This window comes from Zonotrichia leucophrys, chromosome 3 (assembly GCF_028769735.1).
Source record: "Zonotrichia leucophrys gambelii isolate GWCS_2022_RI chromosome 3, RI_Zleu_2.0, whole genome shotgun sequence".
NCBI classification, from domain to species: Eukaryota; Metazoa; Chordata; class Aves; order Passeriformes; family Passerellidae; genus Zonotrichia; species Zonotrichia leucophrys.
This window is the reverse complement of record NC_088172.1, coordinates 76919886-76939908: the sequence shown is the minus strand read 5'-3', so window position 1 is coordinate 76939908 and position 20023 is coordinate 76919886. Positions and strand designations below refer to the sequence as shown.

The window sequence follows — 20023 nt, the reverse complement described above, 5'->3', positions numbered from 1 at the left end:
ATAACACTATCACCTGTAGGCACACAGTTTGCAGTAACTGGGAGTGGCACAGCTGTGAGCAGCAGGGGAGCAGCACTGACAGCAATGAGCCATGGAGTGCCCAGGGGCACTGACCAACCACAAAGGGAACAGAGGGCGCACAGGTGCAATGCAGGAACATGAGGGGTATAAAAGGCTGGGCTAATGAGCAAGAAGGGCAGATACATTCTTCTGGTGTGGTGTTACTCTGTGTGGGTGAATGCTTAAATTGTATGGTGACTTTCTTTGTGTTGTGGCTATCTCAACTGCAACACATGCTATGCTGTTCACCTTCCAAAGGCAAGATGTTTTATCCTCTTGTAGCTTGTGATTTGTACCAGACTGCATGGTTTAGTCATGTGACTCTTCTTATAAGCTGTCCAGTGCAAACTACAAATAATGTAAGCTCCATGGAAAAGTAAATGTTAGATTGCTAGCAATAATTTATTTGCTGAACTAGTCATGTGACTGACCCAGGAGGACAGTTATATCTTAAGGAAGGCTTTTGGATTATCCTTCATAAGGAAGGTTGGTGCTACTCTATCTGGATGTCTGTTCATGAGTGAAGAAGATATTATTTATATGGATGTAGGTAGCAGATGAAGATTTGGGTTTGTTGCTTTTGTTTTTCAAGTACGATTTTTGTTCATACATCTTAGTGAATTAGAATAGACCTCTGAAAATGTAATGGAGTTCTTACATATCCCACTAGACTTATACAATGCAAAATGGTTTTTTCTTGGTCTAAAAAATCATAGCCTTTTCAAAGACAATAACTGTTAAAAATCTTATCTGTTGTTTTAAAACTGTTTATGTACTAGTCATTTGCAATAAAAAATATATTCTAAAGAAAGTATCAGAAGTTAATAAGTTAACTGCTGGAATTTTTAATTATTCATGTTAACAATCTGATATACCTATGTCTTCAAATATAATATCTAGTACTTCATGTTTATTACCTGGGGAGAAATCTGGCTGGAGTGTATGTAAACCACTGAGCTCCCCCACAGGTCACAGAATAATGCAAACTTGAGAAGAAAAGGTCCTGATTTTGTCAACAGTTCTCCAGTGAAATATATACTATTAGCTTAATAATGATTTAACCTAAAAAAATTACTGCTGACATATATTTGTCTGTCAAATTGCTACCAAGAACTTTAGGAAGCTTATTCTATGAATTGAGGATCTGTTCTCTTCAGCCATACATGAAAAACAGGTAACATGCAGGTCATGTTACCTGTTTTTAACAGGTCACTTATGCTCGTACTATTAGGGTCTGAGACACAGCTTTAATTTGATGAGGATTATTTTCAAATACAAGAGAAATGCAACTCACTAGTTTATTATATTCTTGGGGATTCATAAGTGAAAGATTCTAGGGAAGTCTAAACAACAACTAAGTACACAATTCATGGCCAAGCCAGAGACAGAAGATCAACAGTGGTTAAATGAACATTTTAATACAGTTACTCAGACAAGAAGCCTGCCTCCTCACATTGGCAAATAACTCATGTCTGCAATCCCTGGATACCAACTCTTGCCCATTAATGTGATTTCTCAACAGCAGATGCATAATGTCAACATGTGAAAAAATCATGCAGCCTTAAAAGTATCTGGCATTTGAGATGTAGAAACACAGAATGGCTGGGTTGGAAAGGACTCTAAAGATCATCTAGCTCCAACCCCCCCGCCCTGGGCAGGGACATATTCCACTAGACCAGGCTGGATTTGCAATACTAGTTGAATAAGCAATAGTAGTTGGTTTATTTTAAACTAAAAACTGAATATTAGAAGAAAAAAAAAAAACTACCCAATCTAATCCTATTTTTCCTTTCATTACCTGAAAATATCTAGAAAAAGGAGGGTTTAAAATACTATCGCTCTGTGCTAACATGAGAGCTATTCTAGTTGATTTCAAACAGATCAAGAATGCTAATTTCTTGTCTCTGACAAGAAATGTTAATTTCTTAATTCACAGAATTGCATGGGGAAAACCAATGTTGTAGTTCTTACAGCAAGGCACAAATACATGGAAAACTTCAGTGAGAAAGTTCATCTTGGCATTTTAAGGTGTTTAGTGCCTTACTACTTAAGAAACCATTTTCTCTGGCTTCACTGCAGGATGTGCTTCCAGAATTGAACATACTGTTTGAATAATCCATGGCTTACTTTTTTTTTCCTTGAAGAAAAAGGGAGGTTCCAGCTCTAAACATTTCAATGTCTGGCACACCTGGCTGGAGCATATTATTACATCCAAATTGAAGAACTTGTGAGCCTGTGCAATTATTAGCATAATAAAAGAATGCTCATTATGGCAGTTTCCTGAGATCAGTAGACCTGGTTAACATAATCTCCCTCAATTTTAGGTATGCTATGCTACTTTGATTATGGTGCAGACTTTTGCTTCATTAAAGATGGCCACCTTTTCTTGTGCAACTCCATCATACCATAAAAACACTTGTCATCTTTTCACCCACTCAAGTAATGGCCACCCCATCCTAATCCATCTTCTTATGAGAGCAAATATTCTCCTTCTTTATCTTTTCTTAATTATTCTCTGTCTATTCACTTTCCTCATACGAGCTCCATGCTCCCATCTGTTCCATCCAAAGAAAAAGTCTGAACAAAAAGCCCTCAAGAGCTTTGTTACCTCTGCTTACCCTTGCCTCCAAAGTAACACTTAATTTTACTTCCTCATTTTCATTTTTACATTACATAAACCATGAACTGTATTTTTACCAGCTGGAGTTCTCTTTCATACTTATATTCTAGAGACTCTTTCACTATAGCTCCCTGCATTATGCCCTCTATTTTCACTAAACAATAATTGTGAAACTGAGATCGCAACCTTTATCTTTCCCCTTTTGAGCTAGAAAATTTAATTTTACTCCATGGCTGTGATCACCTTCCACTGCATTGTTGCATTTTCCCCATGTGTGTCCTCAATGAATGACAGCTTCTCTACCCTCCTCTCTCGCTCTATCCCACACACAGACTCAGTGTTGTTGCTTAATATCATCCTTTCAGTTGTCATTCTATGCTGTCAGCAGCTGTGCCTCCTCCAGCAACTCTCCTGTCTATACCACATTATTTTTCTTGAAGGCCCTTGTCCATACTGCAACACCATATTCATGGCCACCTTGCAGATAAGTTTCTGTTTATGATCTATCAATGGCATCAGTTTCATTTTACACTTTCAAAAATACCTTTCCCTGCTTTCTGTGATGCTAGCTTTCATTCCCCAAAAAAGCTCTGCAGAGATCTGTAGAATTATTGTAATTCTCTTTAAATTCTCTTTACAGCAACAGCTTGATAGGAAAATTCTAGCCTCTGACTATTCTGCTAGTATTACCCACATTATTTCTATTTATTTTCCTCTTCCCCAGCATTGCCACCTGTCCTAAACTTAGCAATAGCTGTTTGGTACACCTGTAAATTTACACAGTGCCCAACAAAACTTCTAATCCTTGACTTCAATTTAACATTATTTTAAATCAATGGTGTCCAATTATTGAATTTTATAATGTTTTGTTGAAGGTGATGGAATTTTAATCCTCTTCAAAAAAGAGCATACACCAACTGGTTATACAATGACTATAAAAGAAATTATTCATTCAGCAGAATTAAACATAAGATTCTAAATTTCTCACTAGCTTTCAGATAAAAAAAGCCCAAACTCTACCAATTTTTCTATTCATAGTCACCTAGAATTTTATCTCTCATTAGTCAGAGACAAATCAACAATGGACTTTGGAAGGTTTCATAATAAAACATCAATAAGAAAAACTATTATGCTAAAGATAAACGTGGGAAGGAAGTATAGAAAACTGTGCAGATAATATTTGCAATGCATGGGAATTAGGTTTATGTCTCCTGTTAACATTTTTCATGATAGCTTGCAACAAAGGATCTGGTTTACCATTTAGAAGATGAACTCCCCACCCCTACTTCATGCCTCCAAACCAGATACAAACTGCTGAACTTGAAAAAAAAGATTTGTCTGTTGTAGTCAGAGTCCTAAGAATCCCTAAATTTCTCTGTAGAATTTTTGCTTACTCTAAAAGATCCAAGCAATTAAAGACATATAATTATGCATATGCATAAGCCCTAATGAGTAGTATGTTTTCAGATTTTTTGGTGTGACTGAGTCTACCAAGACACACATTTTTAGGGCACATAAAAATGTGTTGGGTAAGAATGCGAGAACAGTGAAATTTTAAGGTGCTTTCCAAATGTTTTTCTTGCATACATGAGGATGTAGCCCTGTTTCCTAAGAAACAGATTGTAACAGTAGCCTAGAAAAGAAAAACATATCTGTCCTTCTCTCAGGGCTGGACTGTTTAAAGCTGAACAAGGCAGTTTTGTCTTCATGACAGCCCTAAGCATTTTAATGCTGGACAGAAAGCAGAAGAACACAAGGGTTGTAGGACTTTGGCATGATACTTGAGGTAATATTTTTTGATAGTTCAACTTTTTCACATTCCATTCAAATACCTAATTTTCTGTATTACCACACCTTTTTACTATAAATGTTGTACTGTTTCTGGCAGTGCTCACATAGCAAACTCAACAGATACTGTACCTAAATTTAGGCCACATTTCAGACTTTAATTTCTGGTCACTTAAGGAGTGTTTTTGGTCATGTAAAAGATACATATTTGGAATTAATGTTTTCAGGAGTTGGATGATGAAACAAATTCAGGATTTGGCAAGAGTTTTGGCCCTTCATTCTGCCTAGTTGATCTATGGAAAGATTGTGTTCTAACTTCTAATTGTTATCTCAGCCAAATGGCATGATAGTTGCCAAGAGTAAGTAAAGTCTATGAAAAGTAAAACTTTGAGATAAAAAAGAGAGGACTTTAAAGTTTGGGCTATTATAAAACTTAGAAGGCTGTTTATTTGGAAGCATAGTAAGTTGTTAGGTGACATAACGGAAAACAAGTCCTTGAATTGCCACGTCCAGTATATATTGTGACCAGTATTATTTGCTAAGTGGAAGAAAATTACAATGGTAAAGGCAGATGATTCATTTTGATGCTCTATTACTTCAGAAGGCAACGGCTGACCTTTTTAAAATATGGAATTTCCAGATCCCATAAGTTATACAGTCATATAATTATTTCAAGTCTATAGGTTGCTTGTGTTGTGGGGTGCACTTCTCAAATCCTGCAGCTGAAGAAAGTGACACGTCTTTGAAGTTTAACATAAATGCAAATGCTGAAAATTCCTCAAGTACAAGGTGATTTCCCAGGGAATACAGTAAGAAGATCTCACAGTAAATTTACAGCAAACCAAAACTTTTCATGCCTCCAGCATATCATCTCTAGACCTGTACATTTTTCGTTAGATGTCACCTTCGGGCCTTTCTTTAAAGGCCATTCTTTTATTCTGGAAGCAGCTTGAGTCTAAACTGGCTCATTGGTTTCTCTGTGCCATAGCACATTCAGACTATCCTATGGTAAAACAGTGTGTCTTCACTGTGCTACTGGCTCAGAGTGTACAGCTCAGGCTTCAGGTTGAAGAAAGGCACCTAAACCATTTGCACAGCAGGCTTGGCCCCAGAAGCAATAGTGTCATTCACTCAGCTCCATACTCCAGCTACTGAACATGGGCAGACACAAAATGGCTTTCCTCACAATTAACTGCAATATTATAATATCTGATGCCTGACTAATTAATATTCCAGCTAAGCTGCTAAATAACACAGTTGACTAGTAAATGTGCAGTTTTCGGTCTAGAAGTAGGAAAAAGTGTACTGTCCTGCATAATTTCAATTCCAAACAAGCAAACCAACATTTCAGTTCCCAAAACTTCAATTAAACACCACAATTCTTTCAGAGATCTGGAACTGAAATTATTTATGCTTCTCTCCCAAATTCTGATCTCTTAGTTGAAATTCATCAAACACTATGTTCTTCTTCCTTCTTGGCTGCAATTGTTTCCCTACCTGTAGTCACTTCTGCTTCTAATGTCAACTTTGACATCCCCATCCCTACTGACAAGAGGCAACCTTTTTTTCATAATTTTGGAGCAATGCCAAGAAGATAATTACTGCTTATTCCATTACCCCATTGCAATGTCCTGTTTTTCCTTCACTCTTTATTTAATCATAAAGTAATATTTTCCACTTGTTTTCATTTTTGCCCTTTTGACTTTTTGCACTTGACTTTAGATGGTGATCAGCCTCTTTCTATTTTATTCCCTGAAGGCTCACTACTTATGCCTCGTACAGTTTGAGCCAGTTATTTGCTTAGCTGAGAGAACAGAGCCTTTTCCCTACTGTTTTTCCTATTTGGAATACAAGCTTATCATACTTTTACCATATCTGAGTTAGAGAAATTTCTATCCTCCTCCATAATTAAGTCCCTGATTTTCCACTTCATTTAAATTAGTGTGCTTGCAATCACTGTAATGTCATCCATGCCACTATATCCCGCCAAAACTAAGGCCAAAATGCAATTGTGTTTGTGTGGCTCTTCAGTGACCACTTCACAGAATAATGGGGTTCTGCTCTTACTGCTCTCTAATGTTAGCCCTTGTAGCAAGACATCTTTTTCCCCTAGATTTTGTTTTGGTTTTTGTGTGTGGGTTTTTTTTTTCTCGACCAATTTTATATTAGAATAAAGGAGTTGATGTCCTTAGTGCCTATAATCTTGGTATTTCTCCCCAAGATGTTTCAACTGCATAAAGACGGAAGACCTTCTCTTGAGCCTGACACAGGTGCGGGACTGAGCCGGGAGATCCCTGCGGACAAACAGGTGCGGCACAAGAGATCAGGCGGGGGATCCGGAGCGCTCCGCATGCCCTCCACACCTCTGGGCCTCGGGGAGCCGGCACGATGAGACGGGCAGGCGGTCACCTGGGCCAGGCGGAGCCCGGCCGCTCCGCGCTCCCTGGTGCCGTGTGCGGGCCTGGTTCCCTGTGAGGGCCGGGAGCGGCGGGCCTGGTTCCCTGTGAGGGCCGCTCCGCGCTGCCCGGGGCCGTGTGGGGGCGGCGCGTGCTCGCGGGCCGTGCCCGGTTACCGTTGCCGGGGCCCGGCGTGGCGGCGGCGATGGTGAAGGAGACGATCCAGGTGTACGCGCGGGTGAAGCCGCTGGGCAGGCGGCAGCAGGCGGGGGTAGGCTTGGGAGCTGCGTCCCGGGGGTGCGCTGGGGATGCCGGGGAGAGCCAAGGGCTGGCCGGGGACCCTCGTTCCTCGCCCAGGTGCGGGCAGAGGAGCGGAGCCCATCCCCTTCGAGTGGCTCGGGCGGCTGGCGGGGGCGGAGATGCTGGTACGCGGGTGGGTGTGCGGCGAGAAGCTCCTGCTTTCCGAAGCCGTAGGAAGTTCATAAAATCACTAAGTAGAGGAGTTTAGGCTGTAACTGTTGGGGGAGTGGCTGAGGAACTTTCTCAGCCACTATTACAGAAGGGCTCCGCCGGAAAGCGCTTGACCCGCGTCACTGGGTTTGTGCAGCTCAGCGGTGCTCTGAGCAAGGGAGGGCAACGCGTTGCTCCCAGTGTACACCCAAGGGATAATAAAGATAATGAAAGTGTTCCTCAGGAACCGTGCATTTAGGTCTCAATTGCCGTCTTGTTTTAAACCAGCTGTTCTCAAGCCTTTGTCCTGCCATAGCCTTTCCTAATGTAGTCTTTCAGATTGTTTTGAGAGGTTTGCACTGGGGGGCGTACTTTGTTTTTTTATAACATTACAGATATCAAAGTGGTTTAGTAAACAAATTATGTCAAAGAGGCTGCGCTTTTGTTTCAAGTGTGATTGTGGTGTTTACATGGTGACAGGGTAATGCTGTTATGTGCTGGGTTTGTTGTGTAGTAGTTAAGGGAGATCTGCTCACGTATTCAGTGCAATTTGTAACAAGTTTGTCTCCAGACAATTACAGGTGCTAAGCTTAGGTGAGTGTTGTATCTAAGCGTAACGCTGTTCTGTTGATGACATTATTCTGTGAATTTGTATCCATCCTTTATTAGAGTTATTCCGTTGATAATGAGGAGCCTCTGCCCAGTCTGGAGATTACTGTGCCACGTGACTTAGCAGATGGGTTCATCAATAATAAACGAGAAAGCTACAAGTTCAAGTGAGTTGAAGTCTTATCTTTGTACCTTCTGCCTTTAGTGACTGACAGCGTTATGTGTAGTGATACAGGTCTATAGACTCAGGAAAAGTCTAAAATTAAATTATAGTATAGATGGGTTTATTTTTTATATAACTCCTGTAACTAGAGGAATACGTCAGGACAGGCTCTTCACCACAACAAGTCTGATAGCATTCGATAAAATTGTCATACTATTGTCTGTCCATTGCAAGTCATTATGTATTTCTAAATCTCATCTCAAAGATACATTTACCAATTCTTCTATTTTTGCACTTTGTTTTGAACTTATGTATGAAGACTGAATCAGGACTGTATGTTATCTTGTGATCTTATGAGTTGTCCTAGACTGGCTAAAGTCTTGATGTAAAACATTCTGTTTGGAAACTGTGTTTCAGACATAGCCAAAGCAAAGTAACAAAAACCAGAAACTGTTGACAGAAGTAAATTCTTGGTTTGAGAGTGTAAATATTTTTTAGGAACTTAAAATCAGTACAACAATATCAAACATTTTTATTAATTCAACAGAAAAGTGAGGCAACACTTTAAAATTTTGGTGATGAATAAAGCTAGATATATCAACTCTTATGATGAGGTCAAGACTGTCTTTTTCCAATTCAGTTATGCTTAATTTTTTATAGTAAACAACAAGTAATTTTTTTCTCTATGCTATTAAAAAAGAGAGCGCCACATAAACAATTGCAGCTCAGACTGATGTAGTTTTACATCAGCTAAGGTAACCTGCTTGGAAAAGAGGAGCTGCCCTCTCCAAATAGATTCATATGCAACTACCTTTGTCTGTAAATGCCCAAGCCTGACTTAATTAATGCAGATATTTTTGTCTGACTTCATAATTCATTAAAAACTCTGAGATGCATTTTGAGAAACCTTATGACTTACTATCCTTAAAACAATGCCAGAATAATTGTTTGAGTTACTTGACTGATTAACAGGATAGAATAAATGCTTTCATGTTTTGTGTGTCTGTGATGCTGCACCCACTGCATGGGTCAGCACGGTGCTTTTCTACACATCCAGTGTCCCCAAGGCCTTCCTACACACCCTGGGAAGTTCTGTGCACAGATAGAGTTCCAAATAAGGAGGGCAACACAGCAGGGCACCAGCACTATGGGGAGCTGCTGGAACATGTGGATGACAACTTCCTAACATACAGTTAAGACAATCAGGATGTTTACAAACATGCACAAGCTGTTGAGGGATATTAAGCCTGGAGGTAGCTTTGACTGCAGTGGCTGTGAGATAATGAAATTCAGGATACTGAGAGAAGAGAGTTAGGCAAAAAGCAGGATCACATCCCCGGACTTCATAAATACAGACTTTGGCTTGTTTGTGGATCTGCTTGTAAGAATTTGAAGACACATTCCTGGAGAGATGACCAGGAAAACTGGCCGATTTTCAAGGGTCACCTACTCCAAGCTCAAGAATAGTACATCCACATGAGCAGAAATGATGCAGAGGCAGCAGGAGGATTGGAACAAATGGTCCCTTCCAATCTCAAGAATTCTGATTCTGTAAAATAACTGCAGATATTTTATATAGAAAGTGACAAAACATAATTAAATATCTCATTGTGACCTATAGTAATTGTGCAGCAGAATGAAGGAAATTGCCTGGAAAAATGTGAGCCTGGCTGTACTGGTGGGATGCTGTATTTGGTTATAGTGTAATCTATTTATCCAGGCTTCAGTGTGGTGCCAGTTACAAACACTAATTCTCTTGATGGTTCTAAAATACGGTTTATTTTTTTCTAAGCCACATCATTTTATCAGAGGATTTTATTGTACAGATCTTGTCAAAGCAGCTCTGTGTACAGCCTATTTATGTACAATAGCACAACAGCAAGCTGTGGTTAAGACTACAGGGAAAACATTGTACTAAGTTATGTAAGCCTAATGATGTAAACATTGACTATTACAAACACAAACAAAAATGTATGAATCAAGTACTGTTTTAACATTCTAAGCAATTATTATTTGCTTAATATTTTCAGATTTCAGAAAATTTTTGATCAAGAGGCAAAACAAGATGTGATTTTTGACAGCATTGCCAAACCAGTAGCAGAATGGTATGTTGTTGATCCTGCATGTAACCAGGGAAAAGCTATTTCTGCTTTTGTTGTGTTACTTGAAGGAGAGCTGTCAAGTCTTTGTCTTGTTGCTGTAAAAGTAAATTGATGTTCTAATTTACTAAATACTGACATGTCTGAATCTAGGAGATATACAATCCCCTGAGAATGTTATGCATACTAATGTTCCTTTTTTGACTCTTCAAATAGCAATGCTCCTGTTGCCTCTTTTGTTGTATAGCAATAGAAATCCGTGCCCAATTTTCTTTCTTTTTTTTGTCTGTAATATAAGCTGACTTCATTGCCTTGCAATAGTATTTTCTATATAGTTTAATGCAGAGGTAAACCTAATGAAAATTTTATTCCCCCCATATAATTTTCATTAAGCTAGGGACTCTCACTAATGTTTGTCGAGATATTCCTAAGTCTTGTCATTACTTCTGTTTTGCCATGTAAAGCTCTGCTTTTGGCACTGTTTTTTTTTCTCCTCCATTTTCATAATAAAACAATGCTCATACCTGACAGTTTGCAGAGGCAAATATTTAAGACTGTTGAAGACCTCTACATTCATTGAGTGGATTGAATGCCATTCTGAAACAGGTGGATTTTTTCAATGGAAAATGGATTTTATGCTGTTCTCTTTGCTCAGTTTACTGTCTGTGTTCCTGAAGTTTGTACTGGTGTGGGACAAAATCCCATGCAGGAGGAAGCAGCATTTCTGTATAGTGTTTGCTTGTTTATCAAACTTGCTGCTCAAAATCGAGACTGGTAGTGAGCTGAGAGCTGTTACTTCAAGTGCCAGCTTCTTTCTCATTCATTGTCTGACCCATCTTTTGGTTTAAGCCACGATCCTGCAAGTTATTCCTCAATGTATTGCACAGTCCTGTGTTTAGCACTGTAGGAAAACAAATTTCAGCTGGACACTCAGCCTTTCTCAAGTTGTTGCAAGGAAGAAAAATATATCCATCTCTTTATAATTTTATTGTCTTTCTCCCCACTCCTCCTGTTTTTGTCTCTGAAGTCCCACATAGCAGGAAACAAATTGACAGTGAAAATGAAAAGCCAGTGAATTTGAAATTTCATTAGAATATGCTAACTAGACTAAAAATAATGCTTGTTATTTTCTCATTCAAAAGATATTTCTTTGCTTATCTGACATTATAGCTTCACATTAACTCATACACTAAATTTTAAGTATTTCTGGGTTTAATATTGACTGCAGAAAAATATCAAATTTGAGTGTGTTTGGAAAGAGAAGCATTCAAAGTCCCATTGTTATGTACTATGGACTTAATGTTGATATGTTGAGGATAACTAACTATTAAGAAACTGGCTACTTTCTTCTCTTTGGAGTGTTTTGCTTGAATATAGAAATGTTTTCCAGTTAATGAGTTCACCTATGCAGTGTTGTATAAGTGCCCTAATAATCAGGAAGGGTGTTCTTCTCCTTTATTTCAGTGTTAGCTGATAAAAGACTTGTTTTATATATTAATTTTCTCCATTATGTAGGTTTTAGTTTCAGAGTTTAGATGTTTTTAAGTACCTGAAAGTACTTTAGTGCTATTAAAATCAATGGTGTTTTGGCAGACAACTATCTCTAAATATCTCTAAGTCTTTGTCTTTAATGCTGAAATTGACTTATACAACCATTCTTAATGAAATCAAAATTGCCTCTGAGCATTATAATGGGGTTAAGGTTGTGTTCTAAACTATGCCTATGTTACTGATAATGTTACTCATGCTTTTATAATAGAGTAGACAATAACTGAAGTATGTTTATGTTTTTTGTCCACTCCCTTAATTTTTTACCTATTTGTAGACACAAATATAAATTTCAAAATATATTCAGAGTCATTAAGTTCCTTGACTAATGGAGTCCTGAACTGGGCCTGAAATTTGTCTCACTCTGTGGTTAATGATACCATTTTGTTTTCCATCATGGAGAGAATAAGAATTGCTCTGTTTCTCTTGGAGACCACAGTTTTTCACAGTAAAATGTCCTTCATTATTTGTTTCTTTCACAGTCAATATTCTCTTGCGTGAAAAAGCTGTTGCAAGTGCACATGTTTCTGTGTTAGAGTGACTTTACTAAGGGAACAAATTTTGTGTGTGTATTGCCAGTGAAAAGAAAGTAGCAGGAAAATATCAATGAAATAGTTCAGTAACATTTTGAGGTTCTTTGTCATGCATTCTTGCAGTCCTGAGAAAATTCAGTTAGAGACTTGAATGCTTAGGAAAAAAAAATCTTGGGCATTGTTTAAACTAAAACCAGAAAGGCAATGCTCAGGATTCTAAAATCTTTCTATTTTGTTCTTGGATGGATGGAAATTGGATGCAACTTTCTTTTCTCTTTTTCTTTTTTTTTTTTTTTTTCTTTTTAAGTAAAGAAAAATTCTTTGATGTTGGGCCACTTCTTCTCTTTCTCTAAGTCCAGTTCCATTGTCATCTTGCCTGTGGTTTCAGAGGCACCAGACATTAGTTAGTTTAATTTGCTTCTTCAGTCAAAAGTGCCAACCTCTGCAAACCATTATAAACATATGACTTGCTTGAACTTTATTAGTTTTTTTTCTGTCCTTGAGTCATCTCTTACATTGTTTCTTTTCCTTCTAATTTTAAATATATATTCTTGATAATGTTTTTGTGCAAAGTTTAAGAAGCACCACTAATTCTGTTACTGTATCAAAACCAGAGAAAATAAATAACACCCTACTTTAAAAGTTTGCTAATGGCTAAGCATTGCTTTAGCCTCACAACTAAACAAGGCTACTCTCAAAATTTAAAATATTAGTATTATGTTTATGTATGCAACCAGAAATTAAGTAGAAAATGTTAACTTTTTTGAATTTGTTGATTTTTAAGTTTTAAAATGAACTGAAAACTCAATGTTTCGGTATTAGATTTCTTGTTTTTTTAAAGAATAGCATTTGAAAATATTTTCAGTTCTCATGCAAAGAAGAATTAACTTAGCTGTTTATAAACCTAATGTCAATCACCTGTGATCTTTTGAAAAATCTGATGGCCTTGGGGATGATGCTCCCACTTCTGCAGGTTCTGATTTCTTATGGGTTATATTTATCCTAAGAATTAGCATCTGTAATATATAAACTACTTCAGTTGACTCTCAACTGGTTTTGTGGGGCTGCTTTCTGCTGTGTAGTATTACAGAAAATGTAGTAAAAACATTTTTATTAACAGTTATTCATTTTATACCTGGATATATTTGTCACACAATGTTGAAAGTAGGGATCAGCCTCACAAAGACCAGTAGAATCTACATAGAGCAAAAGGACACATTGTTTCTGATGTCATCTTGAAAGAAATACAGCCTAAACTTTCCCCTAAATTGAGAAATTAACAATGCTTGCTGTTCTTTCTCAAAGTGAGTGCAGTTATGAGGCAATAAAAAGTGAGAAGTGTCATTGATATTTCTTCTCAAATGACTGTTAGTTGCTTGTTTGTTTTGACATAAATTGTGCAATTTAGAGTTGTTCAAGAAGGTTGCTTAATTTAAGTTACAGTTTGACAGTTTTGATTCAGAATATCTTTGTGTCACTTATCTGTTATAGTGTTTATCGTGAAATTCTAATATTTATAAATTCTAAATATTTAGAGATCTTGGTCAAAACAAGAAAATATATTACTTTGGTTTTTTTTTTCCTGGAGGAAAACTTCTGAAATTTCTAAGGAAACTTGCCTGCACTAATTTCTCAAAAACAGTTGCATTCAAATCAGTTTTGTTTTTTAAAGATGAAGCATTACCAATTTGGATTTGTTCCACAGATCTGCAAAGACATAAAGAAAAAAGAAGTCATACTGAGATAATTTGTTTATTTTAATTAAAAGGAACTTTAGTCTTACCTCTGAGTGTTAGAAGATACCTGAAAGCTGAGTCTCTGTGAAGATAAATTCTCCTGAAAACTTATTTTCCAGATCCTTGAAATGAAGTTCTTCCTTCCTTTAATCTTCAATATAATTTGGAAGGGGGAGAAGGGGTGGAGGGGGCTGGTTTTGCCAGGATTTGGTTAATTTATTTTTTAATATTGATGAATTGAGATTTCATGAGATAGAAGGAAGGAAAATGAGGGAAACTGATTAAAAAAAAGTTCAAATCTGCAGGAACAGATAAAGAGAGGGCCAACAGTATCCAAATATCAGAGATATTGGTGACTTCTGCTTTTTTCATTAGTTGAATGTTTTGTAATATTGAATATTTGTTTTGACCACATGATTTTATGTTACCACTCATTTAAAATGAAGATGACAGAACTCAGGTAGAAATGATAATATGAAGCCAAAATAAACTAAGAAAATTAAATAAGTTTTTAAGATCAAAGTTGTTTCTTGTTCTCAGGATTTTCTCTTACCTACTTAAAGTACAGAATTTAGTCTTACTTAATAAGGGGTTTTCAGTGTTTTATTTATTTGTATTGAAAACTTTCATTTTTCATTTTTTAACCTATTAGAATAATTAAGCAAAAAGAGGTCACTGTAGGTCATCTGGACCAATCTTCTGAGGAATCCAAGTCTGGCTTCTAGGTCATGTTTCTCAGACCCTCGTCCAATAGAGATGCAAAAATGTCCAAAGATGGGAATCCCACAATTAATCTGGGAACCTGTTCCAAGGCTTTACTACTCTCACTGTGGAGAATATTTTCCTTATAGCCACTTGGAGTTTCTTCTCTTGCCACTTGTGACCCCTGCTTTGTTATTCTACCAGTGTAAACCTCTGGGAGGAAGGTGGTAGTTAGGTAGGTGTAAGGCTTTCTCTTTGCTGGGTTGATAGGAAACAGTTCACTTGGCTTCTTGTGCATGACATGCTGCAGCCTGAATTCAGTTGGTTCTGACAGGCTCATTCCAGTTTCTTTAGTGCATTTTTCATCTGCTGGGGAGCCCAAAAATTGGGGACAGAAGTCAAGGAGGAGAGTTTCTTTTCCTTTTTTTTTCTTTTTTTTTTTTTTACTCATTTTGTAGGTAACTGTTCTGTTTGATTCAGCAAAAAAAGGTTCAGCAGCAGAGGAAGCAGAGTTCTTGGTTATACTTAGGCAAAAGGCTCCCTAAAGTCTCATTAACAATGAGCACAGAAACAAATGAAAAGTTCTGTGTCCATAAGCTTTAAATAGAACAAATGATCTTCACTGGAAATTGAAACAAAATGTAGTCAGAAAACCCAACCACAATAGAACAACCTCAGACTGCTTTCAACCTCTGTCTACTGTCGCTGGGCTTTTACCACTATTTATATTGTCTCAGATACTCAAGGACAAAGTACTGAATGATATTTTAGACTGTAGTAACTACCCATAAATTGTCTAGCTCTCACTTGAGGAATTTCTCACTTGAGGAATGTTAGGTGGTTGTAAATATAACATATCTATCAATTTAAATGGAATTGCTTCCATGAGTTATACTTCTGTATCACCCTATATTTAGGAATTAGACAGCTTTCAGGAATGAGACAAGGCAGTGGAGTGACTGAAGTGCCTGCTGATACCTCTGTAACAGCATTCATTTACATAGGAGTCTGAACTGAATTTTCAAATAAAAGTTCCTATCTCACTGTGCATGTTTTAAATCACCACTAATTACAAGTTGGAACATGCAAGTTACTTGATAAGTGAGTGAGAAACTTGGGGGGAAACAAAACCCCAAGATATTGCTCTCCTTTACCTTCATGTAAAAAATTGTCCTGTGCTTGATAATGTATAGTTTCTCAAGGTCCAAAGGGCAGAAGAGACCACATGTCATAATTAATTTTCCATGAAGCCAAAACTGATTTTCTTGAGCAATCATCATTACATAAGCTTTTATGTAACAACACTTTGGTTATTAATTGGTGATCATGTTTTACTGAAAGTGGAATATATAAGGAACATTCGTTTCAGCCTTCTGTTTTTCTATGTCTCTTTTTCAAAACAAGAGACGTACTAAAATTAAGAGTATTCCATGTTAATTGGAAAAAATATTTGTAGAATGTATGTTGGGAGTTTCTAAGGTATTTGATGTACTTTTGATGCATGCAGAGAAGTGTAAATCCTGTAGTATGTTCAAGCATTTACAGCAGCAAAAATTTGCTGCATCAAATTTTTCTGTTAAAACTCAGAGACATATTGGAAAGATGGTCGTTGAATTGAATAAGCTGTGGATCATGATCTCAATACTTTCCAGGTAGAGAATTCTTTCCCAGTTGAAGGAAAGTATGCCTTAGTATTCTGGTTAGAAAAAATACTAAAAGTATTGTAATTTCTGTCTCAAACACTGTTGTTGGGGGAGATATTTTTGGTAGTCTGTGTCATAGCTGGAGGTAAATTAAAAATTTTCAAGTTTTATCCCATTATGTTGCTGCCATAATATATGATTAGGTTTATTTAGCAGTGGTATCAAATCAACCTCCTTAGTGAGCTGGGTACACAAACCACCTTTTGCTTGGAAAAGGTGTGATTTAAATCCTAGGCAATATAGAGGATATATGCAATGCTTTCTTTTTGTTTAAACTTGTTACTGTTCAGCTCTGTAAGGTAAAACACAAGCTGTTGTGTTGCTAGAAACCAACACTAAGTTTTCGGTGCTTGATCAGAAAATAAGCATTCAGTTCTTTGAGTAAAATGTAAGAACAGATCTAATCCTTTTCTAAATTATAATCATCTTGAAGAGAACCTATAATTTGATGATAAATTATAATGCAAAATACAACAATAAAGAAGATTTAAGCATGTAATAAACAATAATTATTCATACTTTGGGAGTTGCTCGCCTGCAATTTATGCTGTTATTTGCTTTTTTCCCATGCACTCCCTTATTCTGTTTTCCACCATGCCAAATCTTTTTGCACTGTTTTGTGCTGTTCAATGGTATTAACTTTGCTAAAGAGACTTTCTTATTACATAAATACTCCTAGAGTTCATAATGCTTATCAAACAATCATGATGTTTCTTCATCAATATTTTGTTTTAAATCACCTTTTCTTACAGTGATCAAAAAGACAGGACTAACATTTATCATCCCACACACTTCAAGATGCAGAAAGCTTATGTAGATATGGTTATATGGATGTACATTTCCACCATATGAAACAAATATTTTTTCCTTACATTCAGTTTTTTAACATGTGAAACTTCATATGACTTGACCACATGTATTTTCACTGAAATACAAAAATAAATATTCAATTTTAAAATGTATATTTACCAAGTGTTCACATAATTATAATTTATGCTACAAAATCTGGAGATTCTGATATTCTGGTATCATGAGTTAAATCTAAAACATTAATAGTCTATTTGTTTAGTTCTGACCTCTTTGAATTTGCAACTGACTTTTTGGAGCCTTTCTTGACAGTCATGAAACAAATCTTCCACACATTAATATGCCATGAAGACAGCTCAGTATATTAAATTAGATTGAAATGCAACCTTTTTCAGAGCTGTTGCATGTCCATGTTTTCCCTGAAATGTCATGTTTTTAGTGGAAATCTTAGCTTAACAGAATTTGAAGTCTTGGCCATGTTTCTTTGAGATTTCCTTATATGGAGAAATTCAGGTCAATGAGATTTGTCCCCATTCAATGCATCTTATTGTCCACAGGTATGAACTTTAACAAATCAGACTTGCTGCTCATGCATGTGGCAAATTAAGTTTTCCTTGACACCTGTAAGTTTGTTCATGTTTTCCAGATAGAAACATAGAATATGTGGTTGTAAGCAGTACAAGCAAAGCCAAATCAATGACTTGTTAGAAACTGACTTTTTAATATATATTATTCTTCTCTCATAGAGAGTAAGTCTATCACAAAGTGTTACAAATATATGCCTGCGTGTTTTAGTGAATAATGAAAATGATCCCTTTCAATTCTGTAATAGAATGAAACAAACATGCAAATTTGGGGAAGATTTTGAGCATTGTATTTTAAAGGGTTTTTTCTCTGAAGTAGGTGCTTTTAGGTCTAGCTTGGTATTGATAAAAAAACAAGACTCTCCAGTAACTCTGGCAATCGTAACTTTGGTAAAAGATGCTATAGACAGATTTCTCCAACAGTGTTTTAGCTAATCTGTCTGGAAGCTGTCCGTGAATTTCTGAACAGGGTGCTATACAGTGTTGTAAGTGCATGAAAGATCTTTTCTGCAAAGCTTCTCCTTGGATTATGGGTCTTTAATATGCTTTGTTTGAAGCAGTAAAGAGACTACTTATTCCACAAAATGTCTTGTTAACCATGCCAAAAGTCATCCTTTGGAGAGAAAAAAAAAAATCTGGGTATTCTGATAACACCAAGGATACATGACTGAAAATACACTTCTAGTGTATTATTTTTATTTATGAGTAGTTTTAAGTCCTCACATGACTACCATTGCTATCCATGTGAACTTGTGTAGTTTCAAACACTGAGTTTAACAAAAATTTGTGACTTTTGTTCAGAGACTCTGAAGAGAAAGATGCAGACTATTCCTGTGGGAACTGCCATCTTGCAAAGTAGGTTTTACTGAAAAGGCAGAAAAAATCTGCTGATTCAGCAAAGAATCATTTTCACTACTGTTGGGGACAGCTTTAATTTGCAAGTGAGCATCTTTGAGGATCCCTTTGGTAGATGCTGTTTAGAAAACATGCTCTTCTCTTGTCTCATCATAATGGGTGTTGGCAACTTTTTGGTACCTGCTGCAGTTACATTTTAGGATGAAAGAGACAATATGTATATTATCTGCTCACTATACTGACTTCTAGCATCTGAGGGACCCATTGCTTTGCCCAGGGTAATTATGCAGAATACTTTGATGTTGTTTTCATAAACAGCATTTTATGGGTGGCTAACAGTTTATGAAAGTTTTTGAGCTTTTTATTTTCCTAAAGGAATTGTGCATCTTGGGTTGAAAATACTATGTACAAATCTTGAGCTTCCTGAGTATTTCGTAGATAGTTATTAATTTATTTATTTGGTATTGGGCCATCTAAATGTAGTTAAACTTTCAGTGTTAAACTCGTTGGGAAAATAAGCTATAATTAGATTGATGGAGTTTTGGTTGGGGTTTTTTTGCCTTGAAATACTTAAAATTTGAAAAGAGCAAAGTATGTCTCCAACAAGTATTTTCTATGGTGATAAGTTGTCCACAAGGCTCGTTGCTAGAAACATCCTGTATGGCCATTGATTCCAAATGAAGTTACTTAAAATAAGTGTGAATAAGACACATCAGACCTGGATTTTTATTACTTAATCCATGTTATCACATGCAGACATTCAAAATTGGCATTGACTAATAGTCACACTATTATACTTAGAATGGTAGTTATATGTCTTCAGTTTTGAAATGTTCTTTCATAAGTATGTATGTATGCACAAAATTAACTTTTATGTAGTTCATAAGTTTTGTTTTCTCTCCACAAACAAGCTGATGTAGTAGAGGCTTTTCACTTTCACTGTATCTTCCCCTCTACTTTTCAGGAGGCAAGATCATGGTCTACAACTCACTTCTGAGCCAAAGGAGTTTTGTCAGTCCTGCATGAGCTCCTAGTCCCTTGTCTCTTATTTATGAAAGTGTTTTGCTTCTCAGACTTAGAAAGGGAGTTTGTTTTCCATCCTGTCCTCATGGAGTTGCTTGTTGCTCTTAGAGGGCTTTGCCAGCAGTTTCACTGGTACTATTGGAAGTCTTCTTTCCTTACAGGCTTCCTTAGCACCTCAAGTCCTTAAACTGACTTGCTGGTATGACTCTGAAAGAAAGGCATGCATGTTGTAAATATGGACAGGATGCAGTTATTTGTATGTATTATACACACACACATATAGATACTCACACATAAATTTGGAAAATAATGTTGACTTTTAGCTCAGAATGTAAATAACATAACTG

At 36.7% G+C, this 20023-nt stretch overlaps 1 protein-coding gene across 1 annotated transcript in view; it reads left to right on the top strand.

The window, feature by feature from the left end:
• The window catches only part of KIF6 (kinesin family member 6), a 172759-nt gene that overhangs the window by 9956 nt on the left and 142780 nt on the right, over positions 1-20023 (top strand). The window contains exons 2-4 of the mRNA XM_064708913.1: positions 6690-6776; positions 7984-8090; positions 10117-10191. Of these exons, the coding sequence (XP_064564983.1) occupies positions 6690-6776; positions 7984-8090; positions 10117-10191 (269 nt within the window). The remainder of the gene's footprint in view (positions 1-6689; positions 6777-7983; positions 8091-10116; positions 10192-20023) is intronic.